General features: G+C 51.9%; 5 protein-coding genes across 5 annotated transcripts; 3 read left to right on the forward strand and 2 right to left on the reverse strand.

Annotated features, from left to right (window-relative positions):
* Positions 1–613: 613 nt before the first annotated feature.
* HD553DRAFT_370144 (glycoside hydrolase superfamily) lies at positions 614–2,524 on the forward strand (the record flags this gene model as incomplete). The annotated part of the gene is made up of 2 exons (XM_046184163.1): positions 614–917; positions 996–2,524. 2 exons carry the CDS (start codon positions 614–616, stop codon positions 2,426–2,428), a joined length of 1,737 nt encoding a protein of 578 aa, XP_046037008.1. The 3' UTR covers positions 2,429–2,524.
* A 591-nt stretch (positions 2,525–3,115) lies between these two features.
* Positions 3,116–5,017, reverse strand: HD553DRAFT_323519 (uncharacterized protein; the record flags this gene model as incomplete). Its single annotated transcript, XM_046181395.1, has 6 exons — positions 3,116–3,270; positions 3,400–3,473; positions 3,655–3,724; positions 3,916–3,988; positions 4,513–4,737; positions 4,799–5,017. 6 exons carry the CDS (start codon positions 5,015–5,017, stop codon positions 3,116–3,118), a joined length of 816 nt encoding a protein of 271 aa, XP_046037009.1.
* Positions 5,018–6,507: 1,490 nt separating this feature from the next.
* Positions 6,508–8,095, reverse strand: HD553DRAFT_323521 (uncharacterized protein; the record flags this gene model as incomplete). Its single annotated transcript, XM_046181396.1, has 6 exons — positions 6,508–6,714; positions 6,930–6,966; positions 7,034–7,334; positions 7,432–7,675; positions 7,848–7,951; positions 8,041–8,095. 6 exons carry the CDS (start codon positions 8,093–8,095, stop codon positions 6,508–6,510), a joined length of 948 nt encoding a protein of 315 aa, XP_046037010.1.
* A 607-nt stretch (positions 8,096–8,702) lies between these two features.
* Positions 8,703–10,330, forward strand: HD553DRAFT_341451 (uncharacterized protein; the record flags this gene model as incomplete). Its single annotated transcript, XM_046182637.1, has 4 exons — positions 8,703–9,317; positions 9,372–9,494; positions 9,710–9,891; positions 9,952–10,330. 4 exons carry the CDS (start codon positions 8,703–8,705, stop codon positions 10,328–10,330), a joined length of 1,299 nt encoding a protein of 432 aa, XP_046037011.1.
* A 2,031-nt stretch (positions 10,331–12,361) lies between these two features.
* HD553DRAFT_310002 (uncharacterized protein) lies at positions 12,362–15,466 on the forward strand. The gene is made up of 6 exons (XM_046179774.1): positions 12,362–12,914; positions 13,129–13,723; positions 13,907–13,967; positions 14,338–14,735; positions 14,822–14,937; positions 15,015–15,466. Exons 1-6 carry the CDS (start codon positions 12,530–12,532, stop codon positions 15,374–15,376), a joined length of 1,917 nt encoding a protein of 638 aa, XP_046037012.1. The 5' UTR covers positions 12,362–12,529; the 3' UTR covers positions 15,377–15,466.
* Positions 15,467–15,589: the final 123 nt, after the last annotated feature.

The raw sequence follows: 15,589 nt of genomic DNA on the forward strand, positions 1-15,589 counted from the left end.
GTATTAAAATGATCGCATGAATCGGCGTTGAATGAAGTTACGCGCGCGTTCCTGGGTTCGAATATGGTCATGAACTAGATACATGCATCTGGAAGTTAGACGAGGTCTCTAGTATAGCATGAGGGTGACGGCCGTCTTTGTATACAGTGTTTCGCTCGTGAATATCGCAGTCCGGACAGACGAATCCGTCCCCCATGAAACGCGATCTGAACCTGAAACCATTGCCGACCTTGAGCGATAAAACAAACCTCCGAGTAATGCTCCGCGCGACTTATCGAAATCGTCGCTGGTAGATCAATATCGTCGCATCGACTCGGTCCCGGATCATGACTGCATGACGATCGCTTGATGGACGCCCCGAGATCCCTAGGACTCTACCTCTGGCCTCTGACCCATTCCACCGTGATGTCTCGACGGACGTTTGCCTCGATCCCGACGGAGACCGCATCGGCGTTCGGACGATACTCGGTGCCCGCTGACCGGCGTGAAGACATCCCGTCCACTCTCGTTACCCCTATCATCGAGACTTGATATATCGTCAGACACTCATGATCGACTCTGACCGTCTGCGAAGTAACAAGATGGAATGGCTCGTTCGACACATGCCTCAATCATGTCTCCCCGTATCGAAAAATTCCCTCATGGCAACTACCACCAATTCGTCGTGCGCGGTCGCCCATTCTTCCCGCTCGCGGCCGAGCTGAACAATTCCTCCCTCTCCTCGTCGGAGTACATGCACGGGGTATGGTCTCGACTCAAAGATCAGGGCTTCAACACTCTGCTGGGAAGCGTAACTTGGGAACAGATCGAGCCTACAGAGGGAGTGTTCGACTTCACTGAGCTCGATCGGGTGGTCGAGGATGCAAAGAGGCACGATATGCACCTGGTCTTGCTCTGGTTCGGGTCGTTCAAGAACGGTAAGCCCGTATCTCTCTCCGAACGGCTTGCTCTCGAACTTCGTTGCTTGATTCTCATACCATTCATGCTATCGATAGGACAATCCACCTACATCCCACCTTGGGTCAAGACCAACGACAAACGATTCCCCCGCGTCCGGATCAACAAAGACGACTCTCTGCAAGTCCGCGAAGTCCTCTCCATCTTTTCCCAGACTTCGATCGACGCCGATGCCAAAGCATTCACCGCTCTCTTGTCTCATCTCAAAGAGATCGACCCTTCAGGTGGGGAAGAGACGGTCATCGCCGTCCAGGTCGAGAACGAGGTCGGCCTACTAGGAGATTCTCGGGATAGGGGCGAGTTGGCCGAGAAGGCCTTCCAGAGCGCTGTACCTTTGGACCTGGTTAAGAAGCTGGAAGAGCAGTGGGACTTGCTCAACGAGGAGCTCAAATCAAACCTGGCTCATTTCCGCAAGACCTTGAGCTCGACTGCAGGTCCTGGACGGGATAACCTCTCTTGGGGACAACTCTTTGGCGAATCGCCTCAGACGGACGAGATCTTCATGGCCTACCACTACGCCCTATACCTGGACCAGGTCGCCTCTTCCGGCGACTCGGGGTCGAAAAACAAGATCCCTCTATACACAAACGCCTGGCTTCGTAACACCTCCGGCGCCCCCGGTTCGAATACTACGGTGACCGACGGTATCTCCCCCGGAGAATACCCCTCGGGCGGGCCTATAGAGACAGTGCTAGACATCTGGCAAACGTTCGCTCCCAACCTAGATTTCCTCGCTCCGGACATTTACATGCCCGACTACCCTTCCACCTGCGCTGCGTACAAGCACCGTGGCCAACCCTTGTTTATTCCTGAACAGCGGGGAGACACATTCGGTGCGATCCGGATGTGGGAAGCCATCGGGTCTTATGGAGCTTTGGCTTGTTCGCCGTTTGGAATCGATACCCTGCCCGAGGGGATGAACGGGATGAAGAGGCATTTGGAGTTACTAAAAAAGGTCGCGCCGATCATCTTGGAGGCGAGGAAAGAGGATCGACCTATGACGGGTTTCTTCTTCGACGAACTCCCTCCCGCCACTCAGGATGAAGAGAAGGCGAAAGACCCCTCCCCCGAACGTGAAGTCACCTTCGGTAAATGGACCCTGACTATCTTCCGAGCTCACGTATTCGGGAACCCAGCGGCGGGGTACGGCCTGATCATCCAGCTCTCTCCCGATCGGTTCTTACTCATCGGCGAAGGTTTCCAAATCTCCTTCGCGCACACCGACCCGAAAGCGACTTATTCTGGAATCTTGTCGTTCGTCGAGAAGGACATCGAAAACAACACCAACATGGTCGACGATGGCAAGACGGAGTTGCGTACGGTCAGAATGTTGAACGGGGACGAGACGAGGTCGGGTACGGTGGCTGTCATGCCTAGCGAATCGCCCGAGTATGGGGTGGTTCCCGTAGCTATCCTCATCCCGGCTGTGACGAGGATCGCAGAGGTTCAGGCTTGTGCGTTGGGACTATGAGGTAGCGGAAGAGTCCCGTTCTTAGCTGTAAGATATAAGACATGTGATTCGGACGACTTCAGGAACGATAGCTTATCAGTGTACAGTTGAGTGAACCCTTGTACTATCAAGCTGTTGATCTCATTGCTATAGCGTCGATGAGAGAGATAGAGACACATGGACCATGGACGTTTGATCCTGGTTGCGACGGCTATATCATTGACAGCAAGGAAGTTAAGTATAGACAAGTTCGATTTTTTCTTCGTCGATCGAGTACAAGCCTGAAATGGAACATCTCAGGAACGACTGCTACTTGATCATGACTCACAAACAAACCCCTGAGTCGTGCATCATCGTTATCGCACTGCTTGATCCCCAAGCTCTCCATACTATATTCAAATTCGGTAGGTACCATCACTGTTCTTGAAGGCTCGCCTGAAATAGTTCGGCTCTTCCGGAGAGGCTAGAAGAAAGGTGATGCGTGAATTTCCGCTGTATCGTGTCCGTTTGGCGCTCTCTCTAGGCTGTTTGGGCTTGGTGACCGCGCCAGAATTCCCAGTACGTTTGTTCCTCGGTTGGGAGCCCGACGTAGTCTCAATCCGTCTAGCACCCTTCGTTTTCTCCGCCGCAACAGAATCGCTTGCGAGAATGGCTTGTGCCCGTTTTTCACCTTTCCTTTGTCCCTCAAGTGCTTCCTGTTGCATTACATCAACCGTTAGTCGTGACCGCTGCGGGCAAATCGGCTGCAAGCAAACCGACCTCGTGCGTTCTGAGACCTAAGTTCACGAGATACTGCCATGGAACATCAAGGGATTCTTCCATCCAGGGAAGATCAGCGCTTTCTTGCTCATTGGAGGTATTGTCTGGATCCGATATAGTCTGATAAGCAGTAGATAGGGCAGGGGTTCGAAAGGCCATTCGCGTATTGTCATGCGGGCGTTCCAGAAAGATGGATCAGGACGGCTGGAAAGTTCATCAGCTGATTGACTCACCCCTTGATCCGATGGATTCGAAGCGATGCACGACAGCTCCCCAGGTTCCGCGGGTGTTGGTTCTATCGTTGGTTCTATCGAGAATAGCAACCCGGAGGCTTGCGTAGAGGTCAAAGAATCTCTATGAGGAGGATCCGTGACAGATCGGTCGGGAAGTTCAGTGCGCATTGTTCTCGCTTCGATCTGATCAGAGTGGCTTCGTGCAAATGTTTGGCTCGACTGGATAAGATTGCCTCGTTCTACCAGGCTGCGGACTGGCACCACCACTGGTCAGCATTATAGTTTTGCAGTCCTCGCTGTGAACGAGCCGTTCTTGATATCGATACTATGGATAATGAAAGGAAACTGATTTTCGAAACAAGGGGCAAGATCGACCACAGCGTATTGCGTGATGTGGCGCGATCCTGTGACGCGCGAAGTTGTCTAACGATGTGATAGCCTTCATCGGTTCATGGCATGACCTGGGGGTCCGTCCTGGTATATAGGCGCCATGCCGATCAGTTGATCTCTCCTCACTGCCACCTATACCGTCAAGAGCCTTTTCGGATCGCTTGTGCTTCACCCGAAGCGATGGAACTAACAGAAAAACCTAGATGAGCGCGGGTTCAGGTGAAACAGTTCGCTATTTCTCATCGTTCCTTTCATTATGGCTATGTGGACAATCGGTCTCTCATCGCAATGCACCAGTACGCGTCATATTAGCCTGATTAGTGCTGTACGTCCTCTTTCGGTATGATAGCACACACCAGAAATTATCTCTGATCGATACATGAGATAGGCCCAAGAGCAGGATGAAACAGCTCGGATTGCTTCCGGCTCCGGTACGCGATCACACAGCCATGGGTATACAATACCGCAGACGTCCGCCATCATGCAATTCTCCGTCAATGAGGTGACTTTAGCCTTAAAAGTAAAACTCTAGGTAAGGCTCGTACAGTAAGGAAGCCAAGGCTGTGAACGGTCGATCCTGCTCATTCAGCTGCTCGATCTTGAAAGGCGGCCCTGATTAAAACGTATCACATCGCCTCATAAAACTGTATATCAGGCCGACAGCAGACGTCTACACAGTCCAGGCAAGATCTCGATACCGAAAAACTAGGGGTTCGAGCAAACTCTCTCGGTCTCGCTTAGATTTTGCTCGCGGCGTAGTACCGCAAGTCTCTCGCGATTACGTTTCTCCAGATCGGCCCGTTGTTTGTTGCACAAATCGTAGAGATACTTTGCCGCTTCCGATCCAGGGCTTGAACTACGGATTATCTTCTTCTTGACTGCATTCTTTTTGCTTTGAACCCCTTGATTTTCCGTGTCAAGCTGTCCGCCCCCTTGCCTGCGCTTTCGCTGAGGAAGACGGTATCAAGTCAAGACCAACCAGGTCAGAGCTCGAAACGAAGATACTCACCTTCAGAGACGGCGATCGAGACGAAGTGTCGACCTGAGTCTGGTCATGTTCTTCATTGGAAGAAACGGAGGGAGAATCTCCCCCAACCGTTACTGAATCTTCGCTTGCCGAAGGTGAGGTCTCCTGAGCGGTAACCGATGAAGTATCACTATCGTCAACTGGATCCCCGATCACCGTTACGGAAGAAGCTCGACTGGGGTTACAGTCTTCGGGTGGCATGTCGATAAGTAACGACGGCTGAGTCTATAGGAGTCTATCAATATGACAATACGTAGGTTGAGTACATGATCGCGACGACGTGGTCTCTTTATCGGTCTACTTCACGTGCGCGTATATAGAGCTCATCAGAGCTAGGAGCAGAATCGACGGATCCATCAGTCAGAGTCCAGCTTCAACCGCAGACCTACGGAATTAGTGCAGGAGCGGCAAAAAGAAAAGCGGCCAAGACCAAAAAGCAGCTGGAGAAACAAGAACGGGAAGCAAAGCAACTCGTCGAAACTCTTCCTACTGGCAGTTCCACGTTTCGACTCTTGCTACATTGCGCCACCTCGCGCGAGGCGGAGAATGTTTCAGAGCACGCGTCATGGGGATTTCGGCGTTACTGTACGTGGCTCATGAACGAGAGGAATCAGGGAGATAGGGAATCACATCGAAAAATCTTTAAGCTCATTGGTGAAGCGGTAAATTATCCGCTGTTATGGACACTAGATGCATCGATTGTGGCACACAGCCCTGACGCAATGATTCCCTGCCGGATCGATGTGTGTTCTGCGGGCTCCTACACATGCGACAACAGTACTAGCTACGGCGTGCGGAACGTTTGGGCTCGAGAGGCATCTGGATTAGCTCTGTTAGAGCTGTCATAACACTATCCACCTCTTCGGATCGCTTTTCACTGCCGTTGCCGGATCGATCCCCTGGCGACCTTTCCTCCACAATACCGATGCCCAGTGCCTCGCAGTATCGCAAGAGCCAAGGATCAGTGACCCGATACAGTTGTTCGACTTTGTCTGGCCCTCGAGCTGACTCAGAACCTCTGGAGACCGACTGTCCTCATAGTCGCGGTCAGTAAACGCCCAGCACTAATATCCCCTTGGTCTGGCTCACCGAACATGTGCATCGATTATCAGCGATACTTGTTACGGTTAATTCGCTTTCTTGGGATGCCACACTATCTATATCCCTTGTCAGCGGGCCGCCAACTAGATTGTTGGAGGACATGGTACTAGGGTTTTAGGTGTTGTAAGTTGCGGGAGACGTGTGTCAGTATGATGGGATGTCAGAACAAAAATCTCGCTGGGACTTGGCTTACTTGTACTATTCCGTCAGGATCAGAGCAGGACCAACGGCCAGATGGCGATCGCCAACATCATCGGCTACAAAGGAGAGACATGTGCTGCCTTTGGTGACAGTCAGGGGTTGTTGCATGAGTTCGAGGGTACTCCTTTCAGGAATCGTGCCCTTAGCATGTCAATCCTCCAGTGTCATGTGATGACACAAAGAACCTTAGGGATGAAAGGATTTATGGCGTCGCATGACCGATCGCCTACAAACGGCCCTGCATGCTTTGTCGATGGGGGCATACTCGCAGGGTCATAGCTCAGAGTGTCAGTTATTCAGAACGATCGTTAAGGTTGGCTAGCTGACATACTGCTGTCCTTGCTATCAAGGCAGACGTGTCTGTTGCGAAGGCCATGGACAAAGATCTCTCAACCGACAAAGCCGTTGATGGCCTTGCTAGGCAAGTTTCGAACTTCTTCATGGGGGCTACAGTGATCGCAAGGGTGTATCCAATTGACGCGCGACCGCTGAAGCCGCATGATCCAGATGAACTTCAATGTCCAGATCCACAGCGGCAGTGTCGCCCAAGTTGGATGTGACAATCGTTCAATGTATACACTACTTGATGACGATGGCTATGTGGTCCACCTCCAGTGGGCGCAGAAGTACACAGATCGGAAATGCACAGATTCGACATCACAGCTAATTCTGACTGTAAACACGAGTAGTACTCGCCGTTATAATCTAGGTTAGCATCTCAACAACACTGGCGTGCTTGACATTGTCCCCCTCGTGTTCCGCATGACGATCCGTGGACAGGCCAGCAATCATCAAACCCGACAGATCTGACGTCGAACGCGTCGCTTTTAGTTCTATCGATTCCGACACTGTACAAGGCTTAGGTACAGATACCAGCAGCACAGCCACATCGGAATAGACAAACTCGGGACGGACTACTCGTCGAATCCTTTTTCGGAATCACCCTGCGCCTTGGGGAGGATGAAATGCTGCCCATCGATCTTGCGGCATCGCCCTTCGAACTCGCGCGGCTTTTCCTTCAGATCCTTCCCCCCATTCACTTCAGGCCTTTTCATCTGCCCCGGAGCCTGTTGTGGAGTCTCTACCGAGTTGGTAATGCCACGCTTGCTGTGCGACCGAGTAGAAGCTGCCCGGATTCCGCCAAGATGCGCTCTTGTTCTTTCTCCCCCATAGCATCGAACTGTCTCATCAACGCTCGAAGCAAGTTGGCATTGTTCTGTAATCATGGAGTACGACAGAAAGATATCGTACACAGGCCAAGAGTCAATTTAGGGACACAATACGAATATGTGAATCGAGTTCCATTTCTTGACGTATCTGTTCTTCCAGCGTTGAAGGTTTATCATCGTCCCAATCAGACCATCCGTCATCAGATCTGTCTTCGGTTCCCGTTGGAGGCGCTTCCTCAAGCCTCTTTTCAGAATCGACCCCGGTTGACGAGGCGATAGACTTGTCGCCTGCATCTCTGGAAGAGTCCGGGTTGATCGCATCGGTATATGGCTTCAATGAAGAATCTGAAGGGGCGGAAATGCTGATCGATGACTGTGAATAGACGTTCTGGAAGTGTGAATCGGAAGATGAATGTGATTATACATGCTGAACACAATTTATAGAGAGTAAAGCGGTGTTGGCATTTATACGAGATCGCAGCCGAGTGAGTTCTGAAGCCTCTTTGAAGAACCCCCGACATCCATCAAAGGAGTAGACCGCATCTACCGTGTCGTCTCACCTCACCCATCAAAATACGCGTGAGAAACGGCTCGAGTCTGATCACGCCATCCACCTCTAACCTGTCTTTCCGGTCGGAAACATGAAGATGACCATAAATTCCAACTGGAAACAAGGACAGGCGGCGAGTTGCAGTCGAACTCAGTGGGCATTTGATTCTTTGGGCGTCGGACAGGCCGATTAATATAGCGCACGCAGCAAGGAACACGATCGGTGATCTAGCCCCTCTGCAACAATGAGATGAGGCATCTAGCTCTAAGTGCTCGAGACAAGCTGTCATTAAGCACTGCATCGAATTGTTACTGAAATCCGAAAGTCCTCCTCAATTACGTGGCCACGGCTCCTGTTTCGCAAGATCATCAAGCTCACTTTTGTCGGCGCGACAGCTTGTTAGTGAATTAGTGGCTGAAACAAAAACAACGCCGAAACCCTCACGTGACCAGTAAATTTACTTGATAACGCCTCGAACCAGGCAAGAGATCGATGACGTGTTAATTGCCTTTGATGACGTGTCAATCACAAATATATAAGGGCCTGTTTACTAACGGTCGGCGAGAATCGATTTTCCCGTTTTTTCAGTAGTTCTGCCGTAAAGTGGAGGCAAAAACTCATTTACTAGCGGCCGCCAGCCATTTTAATCACCGAGTTCACGTAAGAATAAATCTCGTAATTATTGGCTCGATTTTGGGCATATTGTTACGAGAGGGACTTCGACTCTTTCGTAAGGGCTGGCAAACCAGACTTTGGCTGTGCGTCGCTAGTAGTTTGTGGTTGAACGGCCCTTGACAAAGAGTATTCGACATTCGATTTCAATATAGCGCTCTTCTCGTCGTTTTCGTAAAATCGTCAACTTACGATGTCTAGAACTCCCTCTGAATTTCAAACCTCTCCGAACGGGCCGTCTGGGTCCTCCTCGCAGGGCGTACCAGCGTACGGAACCCATGCAGCCCAACAGCCACGGTTCCCGATGACCCTGCCGCCAACGCCGTCGATGAACGGTAGTATGGGTCCTCCGTCGTCCGTTTCGTCGATATCGCGAGCCGTAGCACCTAGTTCGCAAGAGGAACGTTTCAGACACCTCTCTACCCCCTCACCGTTTACGTCGACCCAGCAGCGAGTCGAAACGAGGTACGATCGACCGTTTGAAGGTAGTCAAGGCGATATACGCGATTGGAGGTCGACATCGGTGATTTCGCAAGTTCCGAACGGCTACGGTGTCGGATTTGGTGCTCCAGCGCCTTCCCCGAGTCCGGCAGAATCTGCTAGTAGTTCCCTGCAATTCAACGCCAAGTGGTTGGAAGCCGACGATCGACTGATGACGGAAATCCTGGTGAAATCGGTTCAAAACGGTACGGCTGGCGATAACGGCTTCAACGAGAAGACGTGGGGTGAGGTGGCGACTGCGGTGAATGCGATAAGGTCTCAGGGTGGCGAGAAGAACATCAAGTCGTGTATGAGCCGTTATCAAAAGGTATAGTAAACGTTCGAACATATATCGATCGGTGCTTACGATACTCCTGTGAAGTTGCGTTCCGACTACTTCGAGCCGCTGTACAAGCTTGCAACCGACTCTGGCTTAGGCTGGGATCCTGTGAACGGATGGGCTACGGCTCCTGAACAGGTCTGGGAGGATTTCCGAACGTCTACGGTGAGCTATCGACGTATTTGATCGATGAAGATGGAATTGATGAAGGTCGACATGTGCTTACGACGTCGACATGCGTGTGAATATGCTTCCGATACTCGATTTTGCCTCCGGAACAACAAACGACGCGAACCTTCGAACTCCACGTCGACATCGATTTCAAACGTTCATTACTATAGACTAAACTGAACAGACTGATGTTTCGATGGAGGCATAAGAAGTGGGACCTATACGACCTCTTCTCCATCACTCAGATCGGTCGTTGTGCGACTGGGGCTCACGTAGCGACCCCTCATAAACAAACACCTCGTGGAGCCAAAAACAAAGCGAAAAACAAGAGAAAAACGGTCGAGAGGGAAGACGACGCTGACGACGACGACGAGGGTGGTTCTGAGGCCGAGTAAGTGTTTGTTTCGCTGCTGTATATACCCTATTCTGTTCTGAAACAACGTACGGGCAGAACGAGCCAAACAACACCGTCGAAGGCCCCCAAATCGAGGAAAAAACGGTCTCGCACCTCTGCTTATGCCGATTCGAACGATTCGTTGACGTTAATTCATCAGGAGATGGCTACGCTCAACGAACAGGCCTCTCAGGCTGCGTCGGCTCATCGTTTGACGTTCGAGAAGGTCACCGAGGCTGCAGCGATACTGAAACTCGATCACGTCGACCGGAACCGTTTGAACTATTACTTCATCAAACGACCTCTCGAGGCGACGGCCTTCCTCTCTGTACCCGACGACTTCCTCGAATTCTATGTGGAACGCATACTAGAACAGGAAAGAGAGAGGGAGATGGGGGTAGAACGTCGCCAACGTCGACGAACGGAGGGTGTTTAGTAGGGGTTTCGATAGATCGAACGGGAGGTGGGTGATCTCGTTCGACCGTTTCAAATCGCGATGTTACGAGACAACCGAACGATCTACTGATACAACAACTACATCACCTTCTTCTAGGCCTTCCCCTACGTCGTCTCGGCCTGTTCCCACCGTTGTAGTCGTTCCACATCTCTCTCGCTATCGCATCGCGTCTCGACTCCATGAGAATCACCGCTTCGTCTCGATCGACCCCTCCGTCCGCGTCTTCCTCTCGTTCTCGTCGTTCTACGTCATCGACATCGTCACCGACGTCTTCGAACCTCTCTATGTCGTTACAGTGAATGGCGATGAAGTTGTTAAGGCAGAAGCAGACGTAGATCATCACGACCTGCGTATCGATGGGGTAATACGTTCCGTAAGCGAGTATCTAGGTCGATATCGTCGATGTCGAGTCAGTGAATACCGTCGACGTCATCAACAACGGCTGAGCTGGCTAGAACTCACTGGATATCTACGTTTGACGACCCCGAACGCTCGTTCTATAGTCGTACGAGCCGACGAGTGGCGATAGTTAAAGAGTTCTTGATATGTTCGAGGATTTCGACTGAAAAAACGGATACCCAGCGATGATGTAAATCTATGAATGTACCGTTCGCTGACGGTGCGAGTGGGCACCGTTTGGCTGGGGGACTCACCCATTAGGTGCCGAATTCCATTCTTGTAAGTGGTATCGTGTATTTCGATAGGGTATGATGAGGTTTTCGTCCATCGTAAAGCCGGCGTCGGCGAGGTAGTAATACCCCTCTGGTACCTTCAAACCCTCCGTAAGGGCGTCTTGATATACTCTGCCGTCATGTCTAGACCCCTCCCATCCAGCTAGAACGTAGGTGAATAGCATATCGAATCGACAACAGGCTAGAACGTTCATAGACACGCCGTGTTTTCGCGTTCGATACGCCTTTCGCTCCGCAGCCGGTGGATACGCCTGTACGAGGGTGCCGTCGATAGCACCCATAGCTGATGATAGTAGAGGCCCGTAGCCGTCTCGTTCGAGGACTTCTGCGTCGGTAGGGAGGGTCTGAGGTGTATCTTGAACGACATATCGATCGTAGAACGAGGGATCGTAAATCGCTTGAAGTACCTCGTTGATGAGCCTATAAAACGGTGGTGGTGGGTCGGTGACGTTCGTTGGCGGTGGTGGGGGGCCTGTAGGTGACTTCTACGTACAGGTGGATGGTTCTTAAGGAGTACTGGAACACATCTCGTAGCGTACGGTCGCTGGCTCGTCGACGTAACATCCAGCACGTTATTCCTATCTTTATTTGGGCCGATACGTTTATCGTTGACGATACGAGGTCTAGGTCTTCGAGCTCTTGCGTGAGGTGTCGGAAGGCGTCTGTGTACATGCCTGTGGCATCCCAGCACACCTCTGGGTGGCCTGAGGTCCATAAGTCAATCTTATATCGAGCTCGAGCGTTGTCGGTAACGATTGGCCGGGGAACTCGTTTGGCGTGTTCGATAGCGGCGGCAAACGCTGCGGTGAAGAATATACGTTGTAGGGATCTATTACGAGCGTTTCGAGCTTCTATTATGGCTGTTTGTTCCTCAGAAGAGTCGATTTCGGATACCTCTGAGCTCGTTATTGTTGATCGGTCGCTCACGCTGTCGGACTCCATAAGTTTTCGCGTTTTCGAGGTCTAGAGAACGAACTAGATATAAATATCGATATGGCTAACTTGGAGGGTGAAACTAGAGGTCCCCACGATGTCGTACATGCTATTTAGAACGTTGTAGCAGTGTTTCATAGTTGTCTACATCGTCTAGAACGTCAATTGAAAACATGTCGATAGGTGAAGTCGACATCTTACGCGTTTACGTAAATCGAGGTCGGAAGCGAGAAAAAACGGTCTAGTAAACACCCCTCTTTGGGCTTCCCTCGCGATTCCAAATTTGTCAGCCAACTGCTAGTAAAACGTGGAATTGGCCGGGAATGGAAAAAAATAGTCAAAGTGCAGGTAAACAGGCCCTAAATAGCCGGTCCCCTGTCTCGATGCCATAGCCGAGCGATCAACGATTGATGACGATCGTTGATCAGATCAGATCAAGGGGGGATTGGCTGAAACATCATCAAACAGCATCATCAACAGTACTTCGACCACAACGCTTTTCGGCATACAGTACAGTTCATACGCAACATAGACATCGAAGCACACGTGCAGGATGATCGGCCGAACCTTCCTCCCGGCAGCTCGACAGAGTGCGGTTTGCGCACGCGCACCGTATCTTCCATCAACACTCCTATTGACCTCAGCCTTACGTCCGACCTCGCTCTCATTCTTCAGCTCTTCCTCTCAAACTCAGAACCTATGCCAACGACGAATACCCATACAAAGACGTCTTCTGAACAGCGCCTCCCACGCTCATACCCCTGAACTAGTCTCCGTTCACAAGCACAAACTCGGATCCGTCCCCAGCCCAGCCGAGAACATCGGAGAACCCCCTATAAAGCAACCCAACAAAGAGGAGAAGAGGAGGGGAAAACTGTGGGACTCGGCGGACGAGGCGGTGAGGGATTTGAAGAGTGGGAGTGTGATCTTGAGCGCCGGTGAGTCCGGGTTTTGATTCGGGCGAGAGGAGGAGATGGGGGGAAAACGGGGAGATTGGGGGAGGTGGGAACGAAGAAGAGGGGGAGAGAAAGGACTGATCGTGTTTTTTCTCTTTTGCTTCTACTTCTTTTCGCGTCTATCGTTTACCGCCTCATCTCCCCCACTCCTCCTTCACTTCTCCCATCTCTCCCTCAACTCAAATTTGGATCGCAGGATTCGGTCTATGCGGCGTAGCAGAAACCCTAATAACCGCCCTGAAAAACCATCCTAACTTGGACGACCTGAGCTTTGTCAGTAATAACGCTGGGATCACGCATACGGGCGGGTTGGCCCCTCTCATCGAGCACGAACACAAGGCCTCATCACAACCAAAAGCTAGACCGAAAGTCCGCAAGATAACCCTCTCCTACGTAGGGACCAACAAAGCCCTGGAACGTAAATACCTCTCCGGCCTTATCCAGCTCGAACTCAGTCCACAAGGTTCGATCGCTGAGAGGCTCCGGTGTGCCGGACACGGGATCCCTGGGGTATGGACGAGGACGGGTGTGGATACTGTTGTTGAGCACGGGGGGATCGTTCAGAAGTACGTCCCCGACGCCTCGAATGGCGAACAAAAAGGACAAGAAGGGGTTGTGGGTAAAGATAGAGATAGAAGTGGAGCGTATGATAGGGAGGTAGAGATCCCCGGGGACAAGAAAGAGACCAAGATCATCGATGGCAAGAAGTACTTGTTCGAGCCTGCGATCAAGGGGGACGTGGCGATCTTACGGGCTTGGAAGGTGGATAAAGCTGGGAATTGTCGGTTCAGGTGAGTCTCAGTTGGTCCGCTTTCTCAGGCCGATTCGGGTCGGATCGGGTTGGACATCGCGATAAAAAGAGGAAGAGAGCTGACCGATTATTCTTGCTTTTCACCGTCCGCTTTCTCTTTTTGTTCTGTTTGCTTCTCAACAACCGCCGCACCATCTGGTCGGAAAATCCTCTCGCCGGGCAGGTATACAACTCGGGCTTTCGCACCGCTCATGGCCAAGGCTGCCAAGTTGAGCATCGTCGAGGTCAGTCCCGGCTGTTACGATGCTTATTGGAGTCTGAATTGAGAATGGGCGGATAGCTGATCTACGGAGCATGGCTTTTTTTCTATACTTGGCGGTTACACCTTTCTCTCCACATCGTATTCGGGTTGCGAATGCGATGTGGTTGAAATTCTGGACCACCCCGTTGTTCCCCTCAATTTGCTCCTGCTCTCCGGGACTCGACTTCGCCTCGACTGGACTTGACTTCGCCTCGACTGGACTCGACTTCGCGAACTAAATCGCGTTTCCAACCGTGCGACCGGTACCTTCGACCTTCCCACCCCACCCTTCGCTCTCAAATAACGACTCCCACCACTCCGACCTCGACTCCCACACATACCGAGGTATACAGGCGGAAAACATCGTCGAGATCGGCGAACTAGGACCGATGGACATCGACCTCCCTGGAATCTACATCGACCGGATCGTGCCGGCCACTATAGATAAGTCGATCGAGATCGTGACCTTGCGCAAGCCCAAAACCGGGTCCGAGAAGAAGGACGACACCGCATCCAACAAAGCTAACAAAGAAGACGCCACATCGGACCCCAAACTCACCGCCCGTCTCAAACGTGAAAAGATCGCCCGCCGAGCTGCCAAAGAGCTCAAAGACGGGTATTACTGCAATCTGGGCGTCGGGATGCCCGTCCTCGCTGCGTCCTACTTGGAACCCGGTGTCAAGGTCTGGTTGCAGAGCGAGAACGGGATCTTGGGTATGGGAGAGTACCCGACGGAGGACGAGGTCGATGCGTGAGTTCAAGTCGAGCCGGGGCGGTGGAATGATATGGCGAGATCGTGACGAGGACAAGAAGCTGATAGAAGGAACGTTGCCACAGCGACATCATCAACGCCGGTAAAGAGACTGTCACGCTCGTCCCCGGTGCGAGCGTGTTCGACAGTTCAGAGAGCTTTGGGATGATCCGGGGCGGGCACGTCGACGTGTCGATCCTGGGTGAGCGTGAACACCTTGCTCCATCCACGAAAAGGCGATAGCTGACGATGCCGAGCTCCTTCCTCTCTCTGCGGCAGGCGCCATGGAGGTCAGCGCATCCGGCGACCTAGCAAACTTTATGATCCCCGGTAAACTCGTCAAGGGCATGGGCGGGGCCATGGACCTATGTTCGAACCCGGACGATACCAAAGTGATCGTCGTCACCGACCACCTGGACAAACACGGCCAGCCCAAGGTGGTCTCCGAATGCTCGTTACCTCTTACCGCATCGAGGGCGGTCAGTAGGATCATCACCGATATGGCCGTATTCGACGTGGATCGCCTCGGTGGCGGTGGGTTGACTTTGGTAGAAATAGCTGAAGGGGTCACGGTGGATGCGTTGAGGGAGGTTACCGGGGCTGAATTCCAGGTGGCAGAGCATCTGGGCGAGTTCCGCTAGAGAGGACCGCCAGGGTCATGAGAGCAGGATTTGTACGAATCATCGAGGATTGTATCTTTAGCATAATGAGATGGTTGCATCGTAACGCAGTTTGCACGTTCAACTGCGCATCTGTTTGGCGATCGAGTTGAGAGCTGAAACGTTCGTGATCTGTTGTTAACGGAGTTGGTAACCAGACGACATCCGGCTGCCGATACCCCTATCGGCGATCAA

Source organism: Filobasidium floriforme (assembly GCF_021052385.1).
Source record: "Filobasidium floriforme strain CBS 6241 chromosome Unknown HD553scaffold_9, whole genome shotgun sequence".
Lineage (NCBI taxonomy): Eukaryota > Fungi > Basidiomycota > Tremellomycetes > Filobasidiales > Filobasidiaceae > Filobasidium > Filobasidium floriforme.

Excerpts from the sequence above, each read along its gene's own strand:
- HD553DRAFT_310002 (XM_046179774.1), top strand. The coding sequence starts at position 12,530 with ATGATCGGCCGAACCTTCCTCCCGGCAGCTCGACAGAGTGCGGTTTGC. Across the intron at positions 13,968-14,337 it reads CCAAGTTGAGCATCGTCGAG|GCGGAAAACATCGTCGAGAT; the intron begins GTCAGTCCCGGC and ends CGAGGTATACAG. Across the intron at positions 14,736-14,821 it reads ACGGAGGACGAGGTCGATGC|CGACATCATCAACGCCGGTA; the intron begins GTGAGTTCAAGT and ends ACGTTGCCACAG.